This window comes from Crocuta crocuta, unplaced genomic scaffold (genome assembly GCF_008692635.1).
Source record: "Crocuta crocuta isolate KB4526 unplaced genomic scaffold, BGI_CrCroc_1.0 scaffold35, whole genome shotgun sequence".
In the NCBI taxonomy this organism is placed as follows: domain Eukaryota; kingdom Metazoa; phylum Chordata; class Mammalia; order Carnivora; family Hyaenidae; genus Crocuta; species Crocuta crocuta.
The window spans coordinates 273,154-295,025 of record NW_027530625.1 but is presented as its reverse complement, the minus strand read 5'-3'; the positions used below and the strand labels follow the sequence as shown (position 1 = coordinate 295,025).

Below are 21,872 nucleotides of genomic sequence, written 5' to 3'. Positions count from 1 at the left end.
ATTATTTATATAGGTGGCAGAAATTGTTTTCCTGAAATGTGGATTCCTAGCAGCACTTGTCCTGGGATTGCACATGTATTTGGTCAAGGTTATTGATAGAAACTAAGTGTTCTAGGTTTAAAGCCAGGGGTCATATTGCTTTTCAACACTGCCTTCTATGACCTTTGTGTGTGTCATGAGAACAATGGATAGTAAAGAAAGAAGATGTGATCATTTCTTGGGTCATCTCCCAATTAAGAGGTTACATCTAATTTTTCATTTTATAAGTGTATTCCGTCCCTTAATTTCCTCAAACCCCTCTTCATATCTTTGTTCCTCAGGCTATAGATGAAGGGGTTCAGCATGGGTGTTACTACTGTGTACATGACAGTGGCTACCCGGTCCTTCACCACTGAATACATGGACAGGGGCCTAAAATAGACATAGATGACACTCCCATAGAACAAGGCCACTACAGTGAGGTGGGAGCTACAGGTAGAAAAGGCCTTCCACTTCCCAGCTGCAGAAGGAATTCTGAGCACAGTGATGATGATTCGCAGGTAGGAGAAGAGAATGCACAGGAAGGGGGTCGCGATGACAGCCAGGGTCTCAGTCATGACCACAATCTGACTGGAGGATGTGTCAGAGCAGGATAGCTTTAGCACAGGCTGGGTGTCACAAAAAAAGTGCTTAATGACATGGGAGGCACAGAAGGACAGGCGGGACATGAGTAGCACACGGAGCAGGGAGTGCAGGTGGGAGATGGTGCAAGAACCCACCAGCATGAGGAGGCGGCGCCGTGGGTTCATAACCCTATCATAATGGAAGGGGTTGCAGATGGCTACCAGCCGGTCTATGGCCATAGAGGCCAGCAGGTAGCTGTCAGTGTTCGCAAAGGCCATGAAGAAGTACATCTGGACCAGGCATCCCACGAAGGAGATAGTCTTTGTCTCTGACAGTAAATTCACCAGCATCTTGGGCACAATGACAGTTGTGAAGCAGATATCCGTGAATGAGAGGTTGCTGAGGAAAAAGTACATGGGTGTATGGAGTTGGGAGTCTGAGTGGATGGCCAGGATGATGAGTACATTGCCCACCACGGTGACCAGGTACATGATGAGGAAGATGGCAAAGAGTGGTTTCTGTAGCTGAGGGTTGGAAGAGATGCCCAGGAGGATAAAGCCTGAGTCACTGCTGTAGTTCCTGGTGTCCATGTCTGTGCCTTCCTGGACAGGGTGTGGAGAAGCAGTTGGAGATATGTGAAGGGCAGTTTCATTAAGTCAGCTTCTTCCTTAATCTCTAGCATATAAGAAAGCTTACTGGTATTTGTTTTGATTGTAAAGAGTATGTACTTGAAGACCTTCCAGAAAAAAGGAGTAAAATCCAATAGGAGAAAAATAAGAAAATTTAAAGCTGCTTCCTAAATGAGAAACTAAAGTTTCCTTTGTGTTTTTAGAATTTTCTTTCTTTGTTTGTTTGTTTGAAATTCTGTCAGCCAATTTTTTCTGAGTTTTCTCAATTCTCTTTCAAAGATTCTTCTTGGGTTGGTCAAGAAACAACTTTAGATTTTTTTCCTTTTTGCCTAGGGGATGGCTTTATATATATTAATTATTCTGACTAAAAAACTATGAAGCCCTTATTCTAAACATTTAAATATTACCACAATAGAAAACTTTGAATGTTAGAGTCTCATTCCCATCAATTATGGGAAAGACAAAACAAGATGGCCTCTGCTACCACTGTGAAGCCAAAAATTTCAGATGGCAGTGTAATCCAGTGTAAAAGCAAAATTAATGAAATAGACATAAATATTAAAAATATGAACTTGTAATTATTTTTAACCGACTTGACTGGCACTCTAGAAAGCTCCTAGGGATTCATAGTAGAATTTTTAAACACATGAAGATTTATCACAGTGGCCAGATACAATTTACAAATACAAGTATTAATATTATCCTGTAGTAGAAAAATATAATGCAGGTTCAATTGGCAATGGCAAGAAAGTCTAACCATCCAGAACCTGCAGTTCCTGGCCTGACCCAGACCCTCTACCCCTACGCTTGACTGGTAATGTATTCCCCCCTCTCCAGCCTTGTACAGGCATAGGATCTGAGAGCTTGTGCTTCAGTAAGAAATCAGGCCTCATTGGAGACATTCAAGTGAAGGTTGGAGATCTAACTTTCCAGAACAAAAAGGAAATTCATGCATCAGAAAAGGTGACTGATAAACATACCACAAGAATATGGATGCATAAATACCAGATTTTGATCAGAGAAAATAAGGAATTTCTTGGAGCGTATAATAAATTTCCAGAAACCTGCTTTTTTGGACTGTGTTAAAGACCTCACAACAAGAGAAATAAAACCTGAAGAGACCACCTGCTTAGAACATTGCTTTCAAAAGTATTTAAAATGACACAAAGAATATCCATGGGATATCAGGAATCTCATATTTAGCTGATTGATGCCCTGGCAGCCAAAGCAGGACTACTTGGCCAACCACGATAGAGAAGTCCTGATGGATGAACCTTTGATGAAAGGTTGCCGGCAGCTGTTGTGATGGAGGTGAGGATTCATCAGATAGAATTCCCTGAAAACAGTAGCCACCATGTTAAACTGTCTGTCACGACTGTTTGGCAAATGGAAACAGCTGGAGTAAGAAAACTTCTGTTTACCAGGAATAATCAAAGTAGAAGATCTTACTGTTCAATGAAAATAATAAGACATAACATTTGTTGAGGCATTAAGATTCAGCAGCTTGGTAACTTTATTAAAAAAATTGTTGGGATGTTACTCAGCCATCATAAAAAGAATGAAATCTTGCCATTTGCAATGACATCCATGGTGCTAGAGTGTATTATGCTAAGGGAAATAAGTCAGTCAGAGATAGATAAATACCAGATGATTTCACCCACGTGTAGAATTTAAGAAACAAACCAGGTGAACATATGGGAAAGAAAGAAAGAGAGGGGGAAACAAATGATAAGGACTCTTAACGATAGAGAAGAAACTGAGGGTTGCTGGAGGGAAGTGGGTAGAAGGAGGGTATTAAGGAGGGCACTAGTTACGATAAGGATTGAGTGTTATATGTAAGTTATGAGTCACTAAATAAAAAAATAAAATAAGCCATTGTTTCTTCCCCCCCAAAAAGGAGAAAGCAAGAGAGCAAGCAAGCAAGCAAGAAAGAAAGAAGGAAAGAAAGAAAGAAAAATATAAAGTCTAAAAAATATACACTTGGGAATAAATCTGATAGAAACAAGTAAAAAGAAATGAGAAAGATCTATCTGAATAAAGTATAACAGAACTCAGAAAGATGTCTAAATAAATGGAGATACTATACTTCTAAAAAGGAAAAGCTTCAGTATTTAAAAATGTCAGTTCTGAGATTACACATATAAGTGATATCATAGTCTTTCTATCTAGCATAATACCCACAAGTTTTAGCCATGTTATTACAAATGGCAGGATTCCCTTCTTTTTTTATTGCTGAATCTAAAAAAGATAAATTCATAGAAACTGAGAGTAGAATTGTGGTTACCAGGAGCTAGGAGATGGAAGACATGGGGACATGTTGAACAAAACTTCCACTTGTAAGGTGAATAAATTCTGGAAATCTAATGTAAAGTGTAGTGACAAAAGTTAGCAATATTGTATTATATTTGCTAAGAAAGTAGGTATGTATTATTTATTTTTATTGAGATGTAGTTGACACATAACATCATGTAAACTTAAGTTGTAAAATGTGTTGATTTGATGTATTTAAGTATTGCAAAATATGATTACCAGCATAACATTAGCTAACACCTCTGTCACACCAGATAATTATCATTTATTTTTTGTGATGGGAATAATTAAGATCTATCTCTCTCAGAAACTGTGAAGTTTATATATAATTCAGTATTGTTGTCTATACTGCTTATTAAATCTCCAGGAATGGGGCACATGCCTGGGTGGCTCAGTGGGGTGAACATCCAACTTGGGCTCAAGTCATGATCACAGTTTGTGGGTTTGAGCCCTCCCCCCTCACCCCACAAGTCAGGGTCTATGCTGACAGCTCAGAGCCTAGAGCCTGCTTTGGATTCTGTGTCTCCCTCTCTCTGTGCCCCTCCCCCACTTGCGCTTGGTCTCTTTCTCAAAAATAAACAAACATTGGGACACCTGGGTGGCCCAGTCAGTTAAGCATCTGACTCTTGGTTTCGGCTCAGGTCATAAACTCGCAGTTTTTGAGTTCAAACCCTGTGTTGGGCTCTGTGCTGACAGGGTGGAGCCTGCGTGGTATTCTCTCTCTCCTTCTCTCTCTGGTCCTCCTCTGCTCACTCTCTCTGTCTCTCTCTCAGAATGGATAAACTAAAATAAATAAATAAATAAATACATAAACATTAAAATTTTTTTTTAATCTCCAGGATTTATTCAGTTACTGGTTGCAAGTTTGTACTCTTAAACAACATTTCCCCAATTTCCCCATCTCCCAGCCCCTCCTTCTCATCATTCAATTTATGAGAGTAGTTCTTAAATGTTCTCATAAAAGAACCAGAAATGATCATTATGTGAGGTGATAGAGATAATAACTAACCATAGTGTGGGAATCACTGCACCACATGTAAGTATATCAAATCATCATGCTGTACATCTTTTTTTTTAAATTTTTAATGTTTATTTTGAGAGAGAGAAAGAACACACATGCAAGCCATGGAGGGGCAGAGAGAGTAGGAGAGAGAAATCCCAAGGAGTCTCCTTGCTGCTAGCACATAGCCAGATGTGGGGCTTGAACCCATGAACTGTAAGATCATGAAATGAGCCGAAACCAAGAGTCAGACGTTCAAATGACTGAGCCACCCAGGCACCAATCATGTTGTACATCTTAAACTTACACAATGTTATATGTCAATTATAAATCAATAAAGCTGGAAAAATAATCCATTCTTCTAGAATTAATAACATTTAGTGCACTTATATTAACACTCTATTGTCATTTTTTTTTTTTTTTTTTTTTTTACAAATAGTTTATTGTCAGGTTGGTTTCCATATAACACCCAGTGCTCATCCCCACAAGTGCCTCCCTCCGTGTCTACGGGCATTTTTAATAGGACTGGAGAAGATCATTCTAAAATTTACCTAGAGGAATAAATGGCATAGAAAAGACAAGATAATTTTGAAAAAATTAAAATAATAACAGAGTTTTTAACATAAAAAAATCAAGGTATGTAATAATGAAAAATAATAGGATAATGGTACACAGAAAGAAAACCATTCAGTGAGCCAACATAAAGAACTAACATAAAGAATTATGTATGCCTATATTTATACATATAGACATTAATCTACAGACATGCTAAATCTTTTGTAAAAAAAATAAGGCTAGATTTCTATCTAATCCACATAGTAAAAAAAAATCCCTATGAATGAACAAACTAGAAGTAAAAAACCCAGATCATAAAGTATTATCCAAAAATAAAGAGCATATTTATATGGTTTCAAGATGTGGATTCCATTCCAAATAAAGAAACATGTAGAGGCAAGAATGACAAATCACTGTACTCAAAAATGTGAAAATTACATGAAAAGAGATCATAAGTAAACCTAAAATATTAACTATTGGGTCAAAGAAAATATCTACAACACTTTCATTGAAGAAAACATACCAACCTAACTGGTACTCAGAAAATGTAAATTAGACTGAAACACAATTTTCACTCATTGGATTGTCAATAAATTTCTTTGGCAATGTTTAAAGGGAAAAAGACCTCATGCACACTGGTAATGAGAGGATAGTCAGTATAGACTTTTTGTTAGTCTGTATCAGAATCAAAAATCTACATCTCTTTGTCCAGCAATTCTACTCATAAAAATCTATCCTTTAAAAATAGTTATATATGTGTAGCATGAAGATACATACGCACATTTTTGTAGCACTGGTTATAACACCAGATAAAAAAATATATGAACAAATAAACAACAAAGAAAAAACAGAGGAAACAACCTAAATATCCACAAATTGGGCATGGAGGAGGGCACTTGTTGGGATGAGCACTAGGTGTTATATGGAAACCAACTTGACAATAAACTATGAAAGAAAAAAAAATAAAACAATTAACAGTGCATTCCCATTCCTCAATAGCACATAGTTTCTAAAGAAGTGAGATGGCTAATATTAGCCAATTCATTAGTACTCCGTCGATTCCACCCTGAGATAAATGCTTTTCATGTCTTTTATGATTTTATTTCCCCCAAATCCTGGGTAGACACCCATTATTATTCTTATTTTCAATTGGGCTAGATGGGTGATGGGTATTAAGGAGGGCACTTGTAAGCGTTAGGTGTTCAATGTAAGTGATAAATTACTGAATTCTACTCCTGAAACCAATATTGCACTGTATGCTAATTAACTCAAATTTAAATTTAAAAAAAAAATAGAATTTAGCAAAATAACTTACCAGATCCCACAGTTTGCATGTGGCTGAGCTGGGATTTTCATTCAGGCAGTCTGATGGTAGAGCAGAAGCTATTCCTTACTAAGGTATGTTATCAAGGTTATATTGCTGTCCATGATATTTTATTAAGTGATGAAAGCAAGTTGCAGAACAATGCGTATAGAATAATCCCATTTTCCATAAAGAAATAAATCTCCTTTATATTTGTGTTTGTTGTGTTGTGTGTGTTTATGTGTGTGTAGTTGCCTTCTGAAGTGAGATTGTAGAGATGGAGTGAGGAATTCCTTCCATATTTAACTTTGTATTATAATGTCTTGAACAGATTATGTCCTGCTTAGGGATCCCACAGGGCCCTTTCCAGGCATGGTCCTTCTCTCTTCAGCTCTCCGAAATCTTTCCTTTATGCCTAGTGTTTACTCCTATATTAGACTGAAGCTTTACCCAGCCATTCCCAGCTGTTAAATTGTAGATTCCAAGGTAAGTGGACATTTGAAATGTACCCACTGGATTCTTCTTTGTGAATAATGCCTTCCATCTGTCTCAACATATTTGGTATTCATCTGATAAACCAGAAGTGCTTCAAATGGGACTTTAGCTGAAACCCAGTGTCCTGTGTCCCTCTGCTGGGCTGGCAGTGCCTCACCCCAATGTCTACTACCAGGGACACCTACTTCATTGCAGCCCCTTCCCATGGATACTTTCAGTCAAGATCATATTAGTAGCTAGCAGTGATACAGTGCTCAGGTGTGCCAGACACTGCTCTAGGAATTTTACATACATTAAGTCATTTAGTCTTTACAATACCCCCATTTTACAGATAATGAAAGTGAGTAGAAGTACTTGAAGTGCCTTAGCTAAGTCCACACAGCTAGAGGGTGTGGAGTCCAGCTTCAGAATGTGTGGTCTTACGCCCTGCAGTATCCTCGCTTTCTCATTCACTTGTCTCCTGTCTGTGAGATGGAGGAGAGAGGATGGGATTAGGAAAAGGGAGGAAGATCATATGAAGATGTTGACCCCCAGTTTCTGTTCCCAAGGACCCCTCAGCCTGCCTACCTGTGGGCTTGACAGAGGAGATTCAGGGTCCTGATCAGTCTAGGGGGTCTTCCAGAGGGTTAAGATCAGGCTCTGAATCTGTGAGGAAGGAGGCGAGGGCAAGTGCAGATCTAATTTCATGAATGTGCTGTCTGTTCTCTCTACCCACAGCAGGCATTGGTAATAGAAAGGGAGACCCAGGGGCCTGTACTCCATGCATGTCAGTGCCCTGTGGGGGTAGCCCTGCGGGGTTGGCTCTGTGAGTTTCCCAGGAGAGGAGCACATTACTGATGTCCTCACTGAGCTCTGTGCTCAGGAGCCTTGGGGAACCTGGCCTCTGGAGGTGTAGCCTCATGTACCCAGGAAGGGAATTAGGGCCATGCAGAAACAGGGTTGGAGCTATTTCATGTACATTTATGTGAAGTACATACATGAACACATGAGTTCATGCACACATGCATGCTCTCTGTACATACATGTGCTCCTGTGCAAGTCTGTGTGTAGGCTTATGTGCCCCTGCTTGGAAGGAAAGGTGATGGTCTCTGACATGATGACCTCATGACTGTATCTAGGTGCAGATGTAGTATTATGGGAAAGGGATTAAGATACAGGCTATGGAGCCAGATGGAATAGATTCAGATGCTCGCTCTGCCTTTTACAACCTGTGTGAGCTTTTGCAATACTTAGCCTCACTCAGCCTCAGTGTGTGTGTGTGTGTGTGTGTGTGTGTGTGCACGCGCGCGCACGTTCATGCGTGCATGTGCATGAGAGAGAGATTTTTTTGTTCCCTTTCTTTAACATTTTATTGCTTCATCTTCTTAAGCCAGGTCTCTTGTTTTTGAACATCAGTTTCACTAATTACCGAACTGGTGAATTGGGCAAGTTATTTAGCATCACTAAACCACGTGTCCTCATCTATAAATGCATAGCAATCTCTCCTTTAGATAGGTATTTTCTGGGGGTTTTTCCTATTTTTTCCCTTTGATAGTCTTAATTTTTTAAGAGCAGTTACATGTTTGCAGTAAAATTGATCACTTGGTACAAAGGGTTACCACATACCTGAGGCTGCCGTGCATGCACAGATCCCCCAACCCCCTCCAAATATCAACATCACCTGCAGAGTGGTACAGCTGTCATAGTTGAACTACAGTGACACATTATCATCGCTCATCCACAGTTTACATTCGGGTTCACTCTTGCTGTTGTATATTCTATGGGTTCTGACAATGTATATTGACACTATAATAGTATCATAGAGAATAGTTTCACTGGCCCTAAAATCCTTAGTGTTTTACCTATTCATTCCTCTCTCCCCCAGAGTCCTGCAAACACTGATCTTACTGTCTCCATAGTTTTACCTTTTTCAGAATATCATATAATGGAATCACATAGCTTATAGCCTTTTCAGATTGGCTTCTTTCATTTAGTAATATGTGTTTAAGTTTCTTTCATGTGTTTTTCAGACCCGAGAGCTCATTTCTTTTTTGGACTGAATAATATTTCACCGTTTGGATGTACCACTGTTTTTTTTATCCACTCATCTACTGAAGGACAGTAGCAACATACTTGGTAGTTTCAAATTTGGCAGTTATGAATAAAGATACTCTAAACATCCATATGTAGGGTTTTGTATGGATATAAATTTTCAGCTCCTTTAGGTTAATACCAAGGAGTGTGATTGCTGGATCATATGGTAAGAGTATGTTTAGTTCTGTAAGAAACTACCAGATCGTCTGTACCTTTTGTGCTCCTACCAATAATGGTTGAGAATTCTTGTTGCTCCACATTTCTGTCCGCATTTGGCGTTGTCAGTGTTTTGGACTTTGGCCATTCTAATAGATGTGTTGTGGTATCATACTGTGGTTTTATTTTGCATTTCTCTGATGGCATGTGATGCTGAGAATTGTTTCCTATGCTTATTTTCCATCTGTATGTCTTTGGACTATTTTATTCGGGTTATTTATTTTCTTATTGTTGAGTTCTTTTGAAAAGGAATCTTTTGATACATATCTCGGCCCCAGATCTGATACAGCTCCCCTCAGGGAGCACAGGGCTGGGTGGACGAGGGTGGAGAGATGGGCAGACGGGCAATGGAAGCTTTCCCTCACAACCCCGCCTGGTAACCAGAGTGGTTTGTGTATGATTTGGTTACTTCTCTGGTCTACATCCTTCAAAGGCTTTCCTTGGCAACAGCCCACGTTTTCTAAGTGGTTCATGATATATAATTATACAGAATTAACACAGAGTGATACCACTTTTACTCATTTAAAACATTTTTCTTTTATGTTTTATTTATTTCTGAAAGAGACAGCATGAGCAGGGGAGGGTCAGAGAGAGAGGGAGATACAGAATCTGAAACAGGTTCTAGGCTCTGAACTAGCTGTCAGCACAGAGCCCAACATGGGGCTTGAACCCATGAACTGTGAGATCATGACCTGAGCCGAAGTCGGATGCTTAATCGACTGAGCCACCCGGGTGCCCCACTTTTACTCATTTTTTAAGAGAGAGGAGAGCAGCATTGTTATATATGGCAGGGAATGGGAGCTTTGCATGAATCTTAGTGATAGAACATATATGAACTGAATGTTTACAAGTTCTTTGTTCTTCAGGAGAGTTGCTTCTCCCTTGAAAAGTCATCTCTCACAGGGTGATGTATGGAAGGGTTGAATTACTATATTCAGGTACACCTGAAACCAATATAACACTGTATGTTAACTGACTGGAATTAAAATAAAAACTTTAAAAAAGAAAGAAGTCAGCTTCCTTGGGCGTGCCCCCATGCTCAAGACATAATGTTCTTGCTGGCCCTCCTGTGAGCTTGTCTTTCTCCTGCTGCTGTTTGTTCTGATTTGTTTCACTGCAAGGTGTGATTGAGATCCTCTCCCAGTATCTCTCAAGATATACAATGCTTAAGGCTGTGTAGTAACAGACTCTACGAAGACTGGAAGGCAACGCAAAGAGAAAATGGTAGAGAAAGCTATAAAAGTATTTAGCCAATCTCACTGTCCCTAGATGCATTGGTTGTGCACTCTTTTTAAGGGTATTCCCCTTCTGCTCTTTTCTTTCCTTATCCTGGCAGCATAATCTTATGGTGTATTTATCTCTCCCAGAGGAAAGTCCCCTTTTCCATGTTCTCATATTCCCAAGTTCAAGTCTAACAACGTACTTCTGGAAGACCAGAGGACTGTAGGGTTGCCAGACTTAGCAACCCTATGAGGAACTAATATCATTAATCTCTCCTGAGACACCACCATCCAATGAAGACAGTCATTTACAGTTATAACAAAATACATGCTATCTCAATCTGATGCTCTGTAATTATAATATCCTGGCTCAGGAGCTCCTCCAGAACAGTGAAGAAGTATTTTTATTTATTTATTTACCTCACTAGGAATGATCTCTCCCCAAAGAAAACTGACAGCAAAGAATCATAAGTAGTAGGTAATAGAGGGTGACCAATTGGTGACATAATCCGTATTTCTGAATGGGAAGATACTATAGTAAAAATGTCAATTTCCCCAAATGAATACATATATTCAATAGACTCATAAAATTCTAAGAGGGTTCTTTATAAAATATGTCAAGTCTACTCTAAAACTTGTTGACGAGAGAAAATGTGCAAAAGTAACAATATAATTTTGAAAACAAAGCAAAACAGTGATGTTGGGTTTGTCTTCCCAGTCAGAAGAACACACAACAAAACTTTGCTAGTTAAAACAGCATAGAATTTATATAGGAATATAAAATCTTGTATTCCCTGCCAATGGAGCAGAGTAGAATCCAGAAATAGACCAAAATAAAAAGGTATTTAGCCTTTTTGGATGGGGCAGGAAAGAAAATTGTGGGACAATTGTATATTCAAGTACAAGATAAATTTAATAAATATAGATCTCAATATTATACCACCTATGAAAATAAGTTCTGGAAGAATTTGAAGATATAAAAGGTAAAAATAGAATACTTTTATAATCAAGGAAATATAGAATATTTTTATAATCTTGTGGATGGAATAACACTTGCTCAGCAAAATATGAACCTTGAAGCTGTAAAGGAAAAGATGGGCAGATTTGACTACATAAAAGTGAAAATGTGTGTGTGGCCATTGATATCATGAACAAAAGTTAAAAGAGAGTCAAAGGATTTGGAGAAAATACCGATGATGTATATACATGTATCAGACAAAATTAGTATTCATGTAATAGAAAGGTAAGAAATCAATAAGAAAATGACAAATATTCCAGTGACAGGAACAGTGATGTATACCATATATTCCATAGGAAAACTTACATTTCCTACCGCTTGCAGTTTGTTGTGAACACATGGGGATTTCTGTCCAAAGAAATATGAGTTCAAGTGATGTGTGTTATTTCTGTATTAAGGCAACAGAAAACCACATGAAGTTCTCCGTTCTATCTTTTCCTGATAAGGAGGCCATCGGTTTTTGATAAGCTATGGTGGACCTCTATCAGTGTGGTTTTCTCTGAATCACTACCAATAGAACAGCCATGGTGCCCTTCAATGGACATACCATGTGAGCAAGAAATAAAATTTTGGTGTGTGAAACTATTGGGATTTGAGGATTAACTTGATGTTGCAGCATATAAATCCACTCTGGCTGGGGCGCCTGGGTTGCTCATTTGGTTGAGTGTCAGATCTTGGTTTCGGCTCAGGTCATGCTCTTATGGTTTGTAGGATTGAGCTCAGCATTGGGCTTCATGCTGAGCATACAGCCTGCTTGGGATTCTCTCTCTCTCTCTCTCTCTCTCTCTCTCTCTCTCTCTACCTCCCCCCCTCCCTCCCTCCCTTCCCCACTTGTGTCCTCTCTATCTAAAATAAAATTAAAAAAAATAAAAATAAAAGTTCATTCTGGCTAATATTTCAATAGGAAAATGAGAAAAGATAATAAATAGATAATTCACACTGAAAGAGATAGAAAGGACCAACAAACATATAAAAGACAATAAAGTATTTTTATTTTGATGAGTATATTAGTAAACAGAGAAGATGTTGATACTCTGTGGTCTTGAATGTGTGAGGAGAAAGGTACTTCATCTACTACAGACTGGCAGAGAAATGCACACAGCCATTTTGGAGAACAACTTGACAATATCTCTCAAATTCCACTTTTATTTATATAAGGCATTTGAACAATGTGTACGAGGTGTTCATAGAAGCATTGTTTGTATTGATACAAGAGAAAATGGAAATTTTTTAAATGTTCAGGAATACAGGAATGGTTAAATAAATTATGGTTGCTTCATATTATAAACTATTTTTAAAATAATATGAACAAGTTAAAAACAATAGTATATCATAGAGAGTAGTGACTTGAAACCACCCTCAAGACATCTTGTTAGATGAAAGGTCAAGTTCAAAGGTAATATATTCATGCAGTGGGATTTCAATGCTTTTAATATATTATTTCTATTTAAAGAGTCTTAAATTTTTGTCATTTTAAATAGTTTATTGTCAAGTTGGTTTCCATATAACACCAGTGCTCATCAAAGAGTCTTAAATTTTTTTAAAGCTTTTTAAAAAAAAATCCTGTTAGCTAATTTAGCTAAATTCTAGTTAGTTAATGTACTAGTTTCAAGTGTACAATAGTGATTCAACACTTCCATACAACAGCCAGTGCTTGTCACAACAGTGCTCTTAATCTTTATATTTGCATGTGTGAACATATTGTTCTCTATGTAACAAGATTGTGGGTGAAATTCAGGAGAGATTTTCAATTTGTACATGATAGCTTCTGCTTGAATTTCACAACTAGATTTTATTCATGTGTTACCTGTATCCTCAGAAAATAAAGAATGTAAAGAAATATGGAAAGTGAAAAAAATAGAATTAGAATATTTTAACACTGCCTTCTTTCCATCAAATATTGAAATGTAAAACCCTTAAATACTTTATGATAGATAAAAACATATCTAGGAGACAGGGGAAGGAGGTCATTAATTTGCCAAACCTCAAACTCACAACAGTGTCTCTACCAAATTTCACAAGTCAACTGAGGTCTCTTAAAGAGATCATGGGTGGGGTGCCTGGGTGGCTCAGTCAGTGAAGCGGCTGACTTTGGCTCAGGTCATGATCTCACAGCTGTGGGTTCAAACCCCGTGTCAGGCTCTGGGCTGACAGCTCAAAGCCTGGAGCCTGCTTTGGATTCTGTCTCCCTCTTTCTCTGCCCCTCCCCCACTTGCACTCTGTCTCTCAAAACTGAATACACACTAAAAAAGATAAATAAATAATAAAAAAAAAAGATCAGTGGTTCACAAGCTTGGTTGTTTATTGGAATCATATGGGAGCTTTCAAACTGATACCTGGGTTACATCTCAGGGATTTAGATTTAATTGGTCTGAAGTGTTGTCCTGAGCATCAGGATCTTTTTAAAAGCTCCCCAGGTGATGCTACTTGTGCAGAAGAGGCTGAGAACCACTGCTTCAGATAAAGTAGACACTATTGCTAAGGTTTTTAAGACTAAAAGGAATGGGGGAATTGATTTATATGCCTCAGGGATAATGTTCTTCAAAGCATATAAGAGAAAAGGTCCTGGCTAGAACTGGTTTAAACATTGTCTCCCTCTAAAACCCGTTACTCGCTCAGTAGCTCCCTCCAAAGCTGCCCTTGAAGGATTGAGCTTAAATGGGAGAAGGCAAAGCTTTAGAGTTATGGCATCCTCAATTCCCTTTCTGGAATCAAAGCAGAATGTGGCCCTTTAAGAGGATCCCAGGGTAAAGCAGGAGAACTCAACTAGTGACATTATGCCAGAAAAGTTTCTAGCCACTGTCATGGCAAAAGTTCCCTTAGAGGGACGAAATTCACTCACAACTTTCTTAACAAGGCTCTGGGGAGAGTTTACCAGTGAACCTCCAGGATCCTTTACTTTGGTACTAATTAACCACTAAGGGTAGCTTCTTACAGCCTAATTAAATAGAGCTCTGGGGTAAAAGTTTGTCTTCTCCTTGTGAATGGTTGCTTGGGAATTAAGCCTGGAGCCTCTCAGCATACATCAAGTCATTATCAATGTAACCATGGCCACAACTTAACCTAACACTGTCCCACTGTCAGAGAAACAGACTATCCATGCACACCCATTTCATTGTGTAGTCAAAGAAATAAGCTTTACATTGAGAACAAAAATGTTGATGTCCTGATCAGAACATTAGTCATCTGGTTCATAACTCTTCTTGAATAGAAGCCAAGCAGGGATTCTGGGGAAAGGTCATGGATGTTCGTGGTGATAAACAAGTTAAGGTGTGGTCACAGACAGCTCCCCATTTCTCCCCATGCTGTTTGGGTAGGCACTTGGAATGTAGATTTAGTCAACTCTGAGTTTGAATTCTTTTTATTCTTACCTCCTGGTAACTTTGGGCAAGTCATTTTACCTCTTCAAACTTCAGTTTCCTCATCTTTAAAATGAAGTCATTAAAATAAATAAATAAATAAATAAATAATAAATAAATAAATAAAATGAGGTTACTGTGCCCGAATCGCAAGTCCCAGAGACCTCCAAGGAGCCAGCACCGATGTAAATACAAAGGGTCTTTATTACAAGCTCGAGCAGGGGCTCACCAGCCTACCGGTGAAGCAAGATGAAGCGAAGAACAATAGCGAACAGTTTTTAAGGAGTAAGGGATGGGGGTGTTACAGTGCATGTAGCATCATCACATAAGCACCAATTACAATTACAGCTTTGACCATTCAGTATCTGTGAGGTGTTCATTACTTTTGGTGGGACCCAATCATGACTCTTGAGAATCCTTTGAAAATGACCAATTATGAGGTGAGTTCAAAGGGCCCACGTGGGGTTCAGACAAGTGGTGAGAAATTGGCTAGTTTGTATCTGCAGTTCCCAGCCTTGACTCAGACCATAGGAATTTTTTTTTTTTCTTTTTGATTAGCTGAACTGAGGGCGGTCCAAGGATGGCTTTAGCCTTGAACAATCTGAGGCTTTTCCTGGGACTGGGACTGGGGCTACGTGAAGCCCGAGGTTTCTCTTAATGGAGGACTTAATTTTTGGCTCTTCAAGGTCATTGATTCCCATCAGTCAGAATTATGCTAGTTATCTTTATATTACCATGATAACATTAGCTGGCATCTTTAAATTTATTAAAAATATATGATAAAAAGTAAATATTAGCTCACCAGATGATGGAAATTATGAAGGCATTATGGCCAGAGAACTCAAGAAAATTTGGGTCCTCCTCTAAGACTCAGCTGCTTCTTTTGTGAGGCTGGTAATGAAAATGCTGCCCAGGGAAAAATGGCAAAGTGGAAACAGGAGGTTTGAGTGGTGGTGTGTGGTAGTAGAGCTTGTGCTAGCTCCTCCCCCAAAGCCCTGATGGGTGGGGGCTGGACTCCCAGTGCTTGAGCATTCTTTTTTTTTTTAATTTTTTTAATTTATTATTTCTAGGAGAGAGAGACAGCGTGAGCAGGGGAGGGTCAGAGAGAGAGGGAGTCACAGACTGAAACAGGCTCCAGGCTCTGAGCTGGCAGTCAGCACAGAGCCTGACGCGGGGCTCGAACCCACGAACCGCGAGATCATGACCTAAGCGAAAGTCGGACGCTTAACCGACTAAGCCACCCAGGCGCCCCTTGAGCATTCTTTAGAACATACAGATTAGAACCTTCATCCTTGGTTTTGGACCTTAGTTTCTATTCTGGCGTAACAGGTTATCTCCCAGTGGAAGTCTTATTTCCAAGTGCCCTTTGGCCAGCCCAGCACCGGGGAATTCCCATGGGCACCTTCAGCCTCACAGTCCCCAGCCTCATCTCTTCTCATGACTCCTCTTTCCTTTAAAACTCATTAGGAATATACTGGGAAAAATTTTGGGCTCCTGAAACACCCACAGTTTTTCTTTTGAGCAAAATGATCTTGTCTGAAATCTCCTGTAGAGAGAAAAACTCTGAGCAGATAATCATACATAGTACTTATATTCCCTTTGTATGACATAAATGTGCCAGTGCAGAAGTTGACCAGTGGTCAGTAGGCCTGCAACTGAGTAGTTAAACTGTATGAAGAATGATTTACTATTTCTTTAACTTCATTTTTCAGTCTTGGTTGTACTTGGTTCCTTCTTTTTTTTGGTCTACCCAGCAGTGCATTTTAGGTCCTTATCTTTGTTTTCTTATAATTTATGAAATTATGTGTGTGTATATAATTTTAATGAAATTCTAGTTAACATACACTTGAATATAACACCCTGTGCTCATCACAACAAGTGCACTCTTTAATGTCCATCATGTATTTAACCCATGACCCCACCCACCTCTGGTAACCATAACTTGTTCTTTACAGTTGAGAGTCAGCTTCTAGTTATTAATGTTAGAAAGAAATGGAAAAGCAATTTAATTAAATTCAAGTCAGGTTAAGTAAAATCTTACTAGGGAGAAACTGGATATTCAGCTTTGACTTTACCTGTGTTAAAATAAGGTAGGATAAGGAGCTGTCACATATTCAAAGGTCCCATGGTAACAGTAATTCTTTACCTACTTGAGACTTCAGTTTAATCAATGTTCCTCTGTCTTTGAGTAGGGGGAGGGCAGAGGGAGAGGGAAAGAGAGAATCCCAAGCAGGCCTAATGCTCAGTGTAGAGCCCAACTCAGGGGTCAGTCCCACAACTGTGAGATCATGACATGAGCCAGTATCAAGAGTTGGACACTTAACCGACTGAGCCACCCAGGTGCCCCAGTTTCCAGTTTTATATTCCCTGAGATAATCCATGAATCTCAGGATTCATGGCTCATGAACCATTCAGGTTTTGAAACCTGATTTCATTGCCAAAATGGAAGATTTGTTGCAAGCAGATACTGTGAATTAAAATTTGGGGGATTAAGCACCATTTACTTTTCAGGTCTCACCAGCAAAATTATCAAAGATATTGTATTAGTCTTCTGGGTCTGCCATAACAAAATACCACAGACTGGGTGGCTTAAGCAATGGAAATTTATATTCTCATAATTCTGGAGGCTGGAAGTTTGAGGCCAAGGTATTGGCAGGGTTGGTATCTTCTGAAGAAATGCTTTCCGGCTTGAAATCTTCCATCTGTGTCTTCACAAGGTCTTACCTCTGTGTGTATCTCTGTTTTAACCTCCTCTTCCTATAAGGACACCAGTCATCTTTGACTGGGGACCACGTGAATAATGACATCATTTTAACTTGAATACTTCTTTAAAGGCTCTATCCCCAAATCAGTCACATTCTAAGAAGAGGGGGTTAGGATCTCAACTTATGAAATTAGGGGGAAACACAATTCAGTCTAAAAGTCTAATGTGTTAAACACCAAATTCTTAGCTTTTAAGAGTCATCACTTGGGATCCACATATAACCCAGGGAAGAGTTGAAGGAGAAATAAAAGCAATGGAGCACATTTAAATAACACTAGAGAGTCTCTTGCAAGGTCTTTAAGTCTGTGAATCTCATAGTAGAGTAGATGGGTAGACATGTGCCCTGATCCCAATACGAGGGCTGTAGTAGTGCTCCTCTTGCTCTTGCAATTAAAAAGAGCAATAGAAAATGGTGGCATTTTATTTAGACAGCAGAGGACTTGATATTGCCCTTCATACTTTTCTGGAGATTATTTAAAGGTTTTTCAGGGGAGTGTGGGTGGGTCAGTCACTGAAGCGTCCGATTTCAGCTCAGGTCATGATCTTGCAATTCGTGAGTTTGAGACCTGCATCTGGCTCTGTGCTGACAGCTCAGAGCCTGGAGCCTGCTTCAGATTCTGTGTCTCCTTTTCTCTCTTTGCCCCTCCCCTGCTCATGCTCTATCTCTCTCTCAAAAATAAATAAACATTAAAAAATTAAAGGTTTTTCAAGGGGTTAGAGTGACTCATTCAAATAGATGAGTGAGAGAAACAGAATCCAGGTTTATAGAGAGAAAAGACTAGACTAACATCAAAGGGTTGTGGCAGGAACACCCTCATGATGGCCCCCACTGATATCACCATTGAATCATCATTGCACAGTATAGGAAGTCATGTGGGCCAGTCATCAGTCTCATAGGCAAGCCCTAGCCCTCACCAATGGTGACAAATGAATGGAATAGGGACAGATGTCAGCAACTGAACCAGCAAAGACAAAAGTACAGAGTAAATCTAAAAACTAAACAAACAAAACCTTGTTGTGTCTTTGAAAACCTCAGGGGCAAGTTGTGTATGTCCTGAGAGTTTAGAAATGGGAGGTGGAGTTTAGAAATGGGAGTTTAGACTTGAGAGGTGGGAAATGAATGAATGAGGCTCAATTTTAAATAAAAATTTACTGAGAAAATACTGAATTGGGTTAAGATAAGTCAGAACTGAAATACAGTCAGAGGAAGGACTCAAAACCAAAAAATTATACTATAGAAATGAAGATATAGAAATAAAGTTCCATTTTTGGATGCCTGAGGTTTCAGGATTATGATGACTGTGAAAATCTGCTTGTTATATATGTAGCAGTAATTTTTGCACCCCAGCCAAAACAGACACTTTTTGGTAATCAATCTTTATTCAATCTTCTGTATTCAGCCCAGAGTTCAGCACAAGTCTTTACACTACAGCAAAACAGAATATCCTTATCAATTGATGAGAGTTGGCATGGAGTTAAACTAATTTGCCATACATGTAATTAAAGCAATGAAATTGAGGAATATGTTCTCACCCAGACTCAGCCTTCCCCTAGGTTAGGGATGACTGAGGCAAAATCGAAGAGATATAAAGACTCCTTATTCTATTATTTAAAACTTTAAAATTATCTATAAATCTCTTGTCTGAAATACTATGGGAGATTAATTTGATTGGTTTAGACATCACTAAAATGCAAACACCTGGATAGAAAGATAGAGAATCTCACTATGTTGCTGTTCTTAAGGGTAAAGCAATTTCTTTACTTAAGTTTAAAGTAGGAGATGGGCTAAATGGGTGATGGACGTTAAGGATGGCACTTGTTGGGATGAGCACTGGGTATTAAGTATAAGCGATGAATCACTAAATTCTCCTCCTGAAATCATTATTACACTATATGTTAATAACTTGGATTTAAATAAAATTTAAAAATAAATGAAAAAATAAGGTAATTTATCGACTGATTTTCTAGTAATTCATTTTCCAACTGAATTGAGAGCCTTTTTAATATGATTATTTGTAAATCCAAAGCTTCTTAGTAGTAGTTTACATCCATTGATTTCTGACTCTTGTCTTCAGTGGCCAGAGGAAACATTTCTGATTACATAGAACAAATCTTCCTTAATTCTGAAAAAGTAAAAAATAGAAAAGACATGGAAATATGGGCATCTTTAGAGAGAAAAGCACACAGGCAAGGTGTTTCAGGGAGTGTTGGCTGATGAATGCAACCTGAGGAGGGGGGAGACCAAAACACATATAGAGGCATAGAGGTGGCTTACTAATAGTCAGTTAAGTGATTGATGTCAGTTGTTGTGAACCTAATGGCTCCAGAGCTCAGGATATCCAGCTGTGGGGAGAATTACTAAAAGGGACTATAGCTATATCATGATATGATTAGAGAACACAGACCTGCTCTTGGGAAGCTCATAGTCCAAAAGAAGGTCACACACACACACACACACACACACACACACACACACACACACACACGCTTACCCAACAACCTGCAAAAGATCTTCTAACTATTTCAGATAGAACAGAGTGGTTATGAATGCAAAATGTTTTTACACATATATAAAGTTCTAAATAGATGTACAAAAATTCTCTTGTAATTTAAGTGACCAAATTTGGATGTATTTATAAGTGAAGGAAATATGGGAGGTTCCATATAAATATGGAAGGAATAAAAGGAATGTGATTTTCTGGAATAGAGAGATATTGTGCTGATCTACATTATAGCATAGGGTACAAAGACATGGATGATACTGTCAACCATGACATAACAGAGACCACAGCGTGGAAAAGTACAGGGTACAACTACAGTTGAGCAAAGAGTATGTTTTTAAGAAGTCTGCCTCATATGCTGGTGTGTGTATGTGTGTGTATGCATGCACCTATGAGTGTGTGCAGGCATGTGTACATGAGCACACACAACCATACCCACAACTTACAATCAGGATCCATGGATTTTGTTGGCTTGTACAGTAGAAAGCATATCCATTTGAGCCTTAATCCTGCTTATCAGTTTCTCTAAGCTCTGTTTCATGTCTTTGTTTCTCAAACTGTAGATAAATGGATTCAACATCGATGTCAGTACAGTGTAGATGATTGTTGCTATTCGGTCCTTGACAGTATACCTGGACAAAGGGTGGAAATATTCATAGCTAATACTCCCATAAAACAGAGTCACCACAGTGAGATGGGAGCTGCAGGTGGAGAAGGCTTTGCATTTTCCAGACGCTGAGGGAATATTGAGGACAGCAATGAGGATTCTTAGGTAAGAGATGATGATGCAGATACATGGGGCCATCACAGAAGCCATCCCTTCTGTCATGGCTATGACTTCGTTGACAAAGGTGGAAGAGCAGGCCAGTTTTAGCACAGGGTTGACATCACAGAAAAAATGTTGGATAACATTTGATGCACAGAACGTGAGCCGATTCACCAGGAGGACATGTAGGAGGGAGTGGAGGCAGGAGAAAGCTACGGAGAAGGCCAGTAGCAACACACAACGTCTGTGGTTCATCACAGTGACATAGTGGAAAGGGTTACAAATGGCTACATAGCGGTCAATGGCCATTGCTGCCAGGAGATAACTGTCTATGTTTCCAAAGACCAGGAAAAAATACATCTGTGTCATACATTCAGCATAGGAGATAGTCTTTGTCTCTGCTAAGAGGTTCACTAACATCTTGGGGACTACGACTGTTGTGTAGCAAATGTCAGCAAAGGACAAGATGCTCAGGAAGAAATACATGGGGTTTTGGAGCTTGGGATCAGAGCGGATAGCCAGGATGATGAGCAGATTCCCCATTAAAGTGACCAGGTACATGATAAGAAAGAGGGCAAAGAGTGGCTTCTGGTCCTCAGGGCGCGAGGAGAGTCCTATGAGGATGAATTCAGAGAGTCTTGTCAGGTTGGACATTCCCATGGACTTGAACGCACCTGCAGATAAAAGGTGCTGTCAATTAATGGTTCTTATGTCATCTAGGACATGCACCTTTCCATCTGGCTCTTGCAACGAGAATGAGCAGTTCTAACAGAGCATTTACTCTAATATTTTTCTTCATGAATATAGACTAATTAGACCCAAAAGTATATTTTCACTTGTTATTTTAGGATTTTTGAGATAGAGATCTACAGAAAGTAGATTAAAGGGGAAAGAGAGGGAAAAGGAGATCAGGGCAGAGAGAGACAGAGACAGAGAGAGAGACAGAGAGAGAGACAGAGAGACTGAGCATTTGATTTCATTCTTCTCCCTACTCTGTGACTGATAACCACAGGAACCATTGATATAGTCTATGAATCAGGTTCAGGTAAGCTTCTCATAA

General features: G+C 39.1%; 2 protein-coding genes across 2 annotated transcripts; both read right to left on the bottom strand.

Moving 5' to 3' along the window:
* Positions 1-260: 260 nt before the first annotated feature.
* LOC144235003 (olfactory receptor 1L4-like) lies at positions 261-1,264 on the bottom strand. The gene has a single exon (XM_077768448.1). The coding sequence runs from the start codon at positions 1,191-1,193 to the stop codon at positions 261-263; it is 933 nt and encodes a 310-aa protein (XP_077624574.1). The 5' UTR covers positions 1,194-1,264.
* Positions 1,265-20,494: 19,230 nt separating this feature from the next.
* Positions 20,495-21,472, bottom strand: LOC144235002 (olfactory receptor 1L3-like). Its single transcript, XM_077768447.1, has one exon. It carries the CDS (start codon positions 21,470-21,472, stop codon positions 20,495-20,497), a length of 978 nt encoding a protein of 325 aa, XP_077624573.1.
* Between the last annotated feature and the right edge of the window lie 400 nt (positions 21,473-21,872).

Coding starts and splice junctions, on each gene's coding strand:
- LOC144235003 (XM_077768448.1), bottom strand. CDS start 1,193: ATGGACACCAGGAACTACAGCAGTGACTCAGGCTTTATCCTCCTGGGC.
- LOC144235002 (XM_077768447.1), bottom strand. CDS start 21,472: ATGGGAATGTCCAACCTGACAAGACTCTCTGAATTCATCCTCATAGGA.